Source organism: Sinocyclocheilus grahami, unplaced genomic scaffold (assembly GCF_001515645.1).
Source record: "Sinocyclocheilus grahami isolate Dianchi unplaced genomic scaffold, SAMN03320097.WGS_v1.1 scaffold73.1, whole genome shotgun sequence".
NCBI classification, from domain to species: Eukaryota; Metazoa; Chordata; class Actinopteri; order Cypriniformes; family Cyprinidae; genus Sinocyclocheilus; species Sinocyclocheilus grahami.
In genome coordinates, this window is record NW_015505252.1 from 171,476 (window position 1) to 178,737 (window position 7,262).

General features: G+C 37.5%; 1 protein-coding gene across 1 annotated transcript; it reads left to right on the forward strand.

Moving 5' to 3' along the window:
• Positions 1-2,101: 2,101 nt before the first annotated feature.
• On the forward strand, positions 2,102-6,804 carry LOC107585698 (26S proteasome non-ATPase regulatory subunit 5-like). The gene is made up of 10 exons (XM_016272826.1): positions 2,102-2,279; positions 3,051-3,195; positions 3,283-3,396; positions 3,502-3,630; positions 3,711-3,820; positions 3,913-4,055; positions 4,231-4,422; positions 4,874-4,983; positions 5,064-5,204; positions 6,304-6,804. Exons 1-10 carry the CDS (start codon positions 2,104-2,106, stop codon positions 6,559-6,561), a joined length of 1,518 nt encoding a protein of 505 aa, XP_016128312.1. The 5' UTR covers positions 2,102-2,103; the 3' UTR covers positions 6,562-6,804.
• The last annotated feature ends 458 nt before the right edge of the window (positions 6,805-7,262 follow it).

The window sequence follows — 7,262 nt, forward strand, 5'->3', positions numbered from 1 at the left end:
AGACAGACAGACAGACAGACAGATAGATAGATAGATAGATAGATAGATAGATAGATAGATAGATAGATAGATAGATAGATAGATGTGGCATAAGAAGGCATGAGGATGAAACATGGGCATCCTAAGACATTTTCTCCTGCTGCAGAAGCTCTACAGATGGGCACTTGTGCGGCTGGCATTAAATGGAGCTGCCAGTGTGGAATAATCCGGAATGATCCTGGCGTTATCCACTGGCACTTTTCCTACATTCCCCCCGTCTATCCAGGGATTACTGCTCAACACCCGGCAATAGGTCGGCACACACCACAAACACTGATGTGAAGAGATGTACAGACACAAACACCACACAAATACTCACTGCTAAGGAGAAACATACACACTCATATTCACAAACACTCCAGGTCTGATGATGTTCGACTAGATAAACCTTTACTAGAGCCTTCTCTAACACAAAAGCACTGTGGTATTACTGTGATGGTTCCACATTATACAACTATGAAGCTTTTTCCCCCACATGGTTTATGGCAGTGCCAGGGTTTTCTGGCCATGATATGGTATATAAATATGGAAATCAATCATTAGGATGGTATATATGAAAGTACCATAGAATGACGACATAAATGTTCATTAACAGTGGTAAATAATGATCAATTAATGAAAACAAAGGAGAGACAACAAGCCCCAATGGCGTCACCTAGTGGCCGGTTGACGGAAGTACAGACTCTCCTCACAATCAAATCCCTAATTAGTGCTGCAGATAAACAAGTCTCTCATATACACCACAATCACTTCACAGACGCAAATCAAGCAAACTAATTACAATTGGGAAGATGTACGAACAACACAAATTGTACAATAATAAAATACAGAGCGTTTATACGTTACCTGAACGCTCACCTGCAGCAAAATGGCGCGTGACTCCTCAAATATGCGATGCACGTGTCAAAACTTAATAATTAAATCAAAAATAACACGAAAGATGCATTTTAATAAAATTAGGTCCAAGTTGATTTACACGTCAAATTACGTGTTTACATGTCGTCCATTTTTGGACTTCCCTTAAAAAAAATAATAATAATAATAATTTTGGACTTCCCTTACAGGGCTGTCACGGTCATAGATACAGTATATATAGCTACATATACATATCTATGGTCACGGTATCTTTTGTTTCTGCCAAAATACCAGTTACCAGAGTAACTGTAAGTACTAAGTAAGTACTACTATAAAATGTGAAATAAATAAATAAATATTTATATTTCAGTGATCATTCAATTAAGAATTTACACTGAATAATAATAATAATAATTATTATTATTATTATTATTAGCATAATAATAGCAAATAAAATAATAGCAAAATATAAGTTACCACAGTTTAACAGTATTAACAATAACTATGTATTTTGGTGAACATTATGCTTATCATGATCATTTTTGTAAAGATGTATTTCTTTTTGTTCAGTTTGCCAGTTACCAGAGTTACCTACTACTATAAAATGTGAAATAAATAAATAAATATTTATATTTCAGTGATCATTCAATTAAGAATTTACACTGAATAATAATAATAATTATTATTATTATTAGCATAATAATAGCAAATAAAATAATAGCAAAATATAAGTTACCACAGTTTAACAGTATTAACAATAACTATGTATTTTGGTGAACATTATGCTTATCATGATCATTTTTGTAAAGATGTATTTCTTTTTGTTCAGTTTGCCAGTTACCAGAGTTACCTACTACTATAAAATGTGAAATAAATAAATAAATATTTCGGTGATCATTCATTTAAGAATTAACACTGAATAATAATAATAATAATAATTATTATTATTATTATTATTGTTGTTGTTGTTGATTACATTTGTATTTTACTTTATTTTCTTGATAACAATGGTGGCAAAATACAAGTTACCACAGTTTAACAGTATTAACAATAACTTTGTATTTTGGCTAACATTATGGTGATCATGGTCATTTTTGTAAGGATTTATTTCTCATTTTTCATCACAGTTTGACAGTTCTGCAAACGGTATGCAAATGAGCACAATAACACGTTTCCCGCCCCTCGGTCACGTGACACAAACATTTGAGCATGATGGCGGCGCCCATAGAGAGTCTGCTGAATGAAATCTGTGAATCAGAGGATCCGATCGAGGAGCTCAAGAGCCTCCGGACGGCCGTTTTAGCGACGCCCGTGAGCGGTTTGAGGCAGGTGGTGTCTGGAGCCCGACTGGAGATCATATTCGGCCTTTTAAACACAAATGACAAGTGAGTGTTGATACTGCTGAGTCAAGAGACACAATAAATACTACAGACTGCACACTGACGCTAGTATACACGAGTAGTTTGATTTAACGTTACTTATTCCTCAGGCTTCCAATATTATGCCATTTTATGCATTTAAGAGCTATTTGAATTTTCGTATGAAGTTAAGAATCATTTTTTAACTTATATTGAACCTACTCGAATAACAAACAGGTATTATCATTAAGCACAAACATATTCAATCTAGGCAGGATACATTGTGCTTATATGTAGTTATTTATTTTTGTAAAATGATTAATTTAGAGAGTTTAAAGGCATTGCGTGTTTTTAAGCTGCTTTAAGGATTGAAATAAAAATGTTAATTGTCACAAAAGTTAAAGGAGTTCTAAGAAACATATGTTTGTGTAAATAAAACTTACTGAACCTATAATTTAAAAAAAAAACTTTGTTTTGCATAAAACACCAGCTTAACAGTCAGATATATTAGCAGGCAATACATTCTTTGCGGTTGAGAATAATTTTAGGTGATACTGTACAGAAATGCTCATAACATGAAAAACAGGATTTTCTTGCTCTTTTAAAATAAGATATTGATGTGCAATAGGACTGCGGCTGTACAAATGCATCATAGATTTTATTGTGTGTGTGTGTGTGTGTGTGTGTGTGTGTGTGTGTGCATTAATTAGGTTCAGGAATATTCCTTCAAAAATTAAGCTGAGAATAGAGAAAGTGTGAAACATGTCATGCAAAACTAAATGGAGTGTTTTGGTGCAGAGAGCAGATCGAGGTGTGTGTGGAAATCCTGAGTCGTGTCCTGCAGGCTCTAGAGCCCATCCAGCTGGCTCAGAACTACAAGACGGCGCTCCAGAGCGGACTGAATCATCCGAACGACTCGGTCAAAGTGCTCACGCTCACACAGGTCAGTGCTGAAGGTGCACTATAGAGCGCAGAAGTCTCTGTCCACGTCTTCAGCAGCCTTGGAGCCACAAGTGTTTTTGTGTTTCAGATCGGCCGTGTGGCTGGACACGCTGATGGAGTGACCCAGATGCTGAACAGTGCAGAGATCCTGCGTGATGTGATTCAGTGCATCAGCGTCGAGCGTATCGCTGTGGCCAAAGAGGTACTGAGACCTACGCTGCACTGCAACACCGCTGGCTTTTCTTGCATGGAATGCATTAAAGATTGTGTTTTTCCTTTAATTTGGCTTTGTTGTGTTTTTGGTCAGGCGATAGCTGCCCTCAGTAAACTCAGCAACACGAAGGCGGGGCTTGATGCTCTGTTCCGCTCTGATTTGCTAAACAAGCTGAAGGATGTGATGCTCACCAGTGACATCATCAGATACAGAGTTTATGAGGTTTGTGATCATCTATGGATGGAAGGAGGGATCTTTATGATGGATTTAAGCCTAATCGTGTTGTGTGTGTGTGTGCGCAGTTGATAGTGGAGTTGTCCACAGTGTCTCCAGTGTCTCTGGGCTACTGCGCCAACAGCGGTTTAATCTCACAGATGCTGGAGGAACTGACCGGAGACGATGTGTTGGTCAGGTAAGGATCTCACACACACAATCATAATATGATAATGCAATATAAAACACTTTTATGCCTACAGAGATTAACTTATTTTCTGCTCTTCCCAGAGCAACTGCTATAGAGATGGTGACCAGTCTGGCTCAGAGTCAACATGGCCGTCAGTATCTGGCACAGCAGGGCATCATGGATAAAATCTCCAACATGATCATCGCTGCAGAATCCGACCCCTTCTCAAGCCTTTACCTGCCAGGTGAGTGTATGAATGTGAGTGTATGAATCTATCTATCCATCCATCTATCTGTCCGTCCGTCTGTCTATCTTACTAATTTTTAAATCCTTATATCATTGGAAATGTCAAATTGTTACATTGCTGTAAGTATTCTTTTTTTTCTTCTCTGTTTTTATTATTACTATTATTTTGATAGGACTGGTGAAGTTCTTTGGCAGTCTGGCGATCATGGAGAGTCCTCAGCAGGTTTGTGAGAAGTACCCAGTGTTCCTTGAGGTGGTCTTCTCCATGGTGATTAACCTTGACCCCACATTGACTCCTGTTGCCCTGGATACTCTCGGAGTGCTTGGCAGCACAGTGGAGGGAAAACAAGTTCTGCAGAAAACAGGTAGCTGTGTTTGTGAACGCATCTGCATAATACACCATTCAAAATGAGGGCTGTTTATGTTTCAGATCTGCTTTTAATAAAACCTGTTAGTTCAGTGAAGTTATGGCATGCAATAATGTACAGTACAGCACGGCAAGTGTAGTTTGATTCGCAGACAAATGACTCTTATGAATCCTCTTAATGAATCATTCAGAAAGACTCTTTATTGACGCAAACTCTCTATACTCTTTCATGGGCGTTTACTACTAAAGTTTTCCATTTATAATTTTACAATAATTTTAATAGAATTTAACAGTTGTTTAAAATTGAATCAAACCATGTCAGAATCTGATTTGAATCAAATTACTAGCTTAATAGAATAACCCGAATGAATCAGTATACTTAGCCCTAATAGTTACAGGGCTGCTTGACTTGGTTTTTGAACTGTGTCTCACTCAGCCGTCTGTTACAGGAGAGAAGTTGACGTCTGCGCTGAAGAGAATGAGTAAAGTGGCCGCTGATGGAGACACTGAACTCCGGATCAGATGTTTGGAGGCTCTGGCTCAGCTGCTCACGTTACCTGTGAGTGTGTCGCTGTGTATTTTCAGAGGAATTGTTTTCAGATGATGGGTTTTGCTGTGAGATGTCTGTGGTTTGTGTAGGCGGAGCAGCAGACGGATGACCTGTTACTGTTGACCGAGTCGTGGTTTAACCGTCTGAGCTCTCAGCCCATCCTGATGATCCGAAACATAAGCACACAGCCCTTCCCAGAGCTCCACTGCAGAGCGCTACGAATCTTCACTGTAAGAAGGAGTGTGTGTGTGTGTGTGTGTGTTCGACTTCATGCGGTGCTGTACAAACCTGTACAAATTTTGTCTTGAAATGTCACCAGCATATATTGTATGTACATTGTACATACAAAATAAAACTATAAAAATTTAGAAAGAAATAGAAATGTAGACCCAACATTATTGGTATTTAAACAGTTAAGGCTTATGTTGAACTTTATTCTTGTTCATACAGGTGCTGTATTAAGTAATACATAACGTATTAAATGAAAAACATCCAACTTTGTTTTCTATGGAAGCTTATTTCTGCCATGGAATAAAAAAAAACTGATTGCAACTTTTTATCTCAAAATTCTAACTTTTTCTGACATTTCTCAGGTTTTGTCACAATTCAAGTTTTTATCTTTCACAATTCTGAATTTATATATTTATTTATATTATCTTTTCTCACAGTTCAAACTTTTTTCTCACGTTTACATTTCACAATTTGGAAATGTACATTTTGTTTTGGAATTATTTTTGGAGTTTATATATCACAATTCTAACTTTTTTCTCACATATCTTACAATTCCGATTTTTGTCACAATTCCGAGTTTCTATCTCATCTTATTCTTGCTTTTTTTTTTTTCCACAAATGTTTTTTCGCAATTCGAACTTTTTATTTGCAATTTTAAGTTTACATTTGACAGTACTTTTGACTTTCTCTTTTTTTTCTCTCTTTGCCTTTTTTCCCCTCACAATTTTGAGTCTCTCAAATCTGACTTTTCTCATAATTCTGAGTTTTTAATCTCCCAATTCTGAGTTTCTTACTTTTTTCCCCTCACATTTCTAAGCTTATGTCTCACAATTCAGACCTTTCTCACTATTCTAAAAGAAATTCTGAATTGCGAGGGGAAAAAGCCCGAATTGAGATTTTAAAGAAGTCATATTTAACTTTTTTGTTTGTTTATTCCATGGAGTAAATAAGCTTCCATCATTTTCAACTCCTCCCTCGACTGCAAGCAGTAAATCTCTCTGGTTTGTTAAATCCAGCTGAAGTCGAACGATGCTTTGTGTGTGTGTTGATCTCTTTAAATGCATGTTTCAGCTGTTTTGTCCTCTGTTTTGTGTCCAGGCCATTGGCTGTCAGCCGTGGGCTCAGCAGCTGATGATGGACACTCCTGGATTCATGGAGTGGGTGATGGATCGCTCAGTGGGGATGGGAAAAGAAGCCAAAGATTGTAAGTTTGAGCTGGTGGGGGCGCTGCTGAGCTCCTCCAGTGCTCAGGAGATCTTTAAAGCACACAATTACTTAAAGCTGAAGACCTACCTGAACGAGGGACCCTATTACGTCAACGCTGTGTCTTCAGTCACCACAGAGGGAGCCGACTGACATACACATTTATACACATACATCAGTAAGAGTTCCATTGTTCCTACTGTCAAAGGTTTGTTTTTCTGTTGAATGCAGATCAAATGTGACCAAAAGCTCTTTAGACAGTTTACAGCACTTAAACACACACAGAGCACTTCAACTTCCAGGTGTCAATGCACTATGATGAATTTGGTTCTGTTTGTATCTTCTTGTGCCATTAAAAATTACATTTGAGTGGTTTATTCCTGATACAAATTTTTTTATATATACACTACCATTCAAACATTTGGAGTCAGTAAGGTTTTTATATACTATTATTCTTAAATGCGTAAATATATTAAAAGACGATCAAAAGTGGATTCAGGGTTGAGTTTTACTCCACAAACCTTGTTGCACACACATGCACTCCTCACAGAGGTAACAATATGTACAAAATAATAATGTTTATAAATACAAATAAAACTTCTTTCACACATCCATCAAATCATACAAACTCTTCAGAGGCATGCTGGTGAGGTGGCACTCTGGAAGATGGGAGAAAGACTGGACTGTTCCATTTCAACGGTTTCCAAAGTCTTCTGAATGATTTGAGAAGAGCTGAGGTGAAGCTCAAGCAGGCTGGATGTTCATGAAACCAAAATCCTGTGATTACAATCCGAGTGATGCATGTGGTCCGAATGCGAGTGGATTTGATTGGCCAGTTACTCCTTCAACCACTC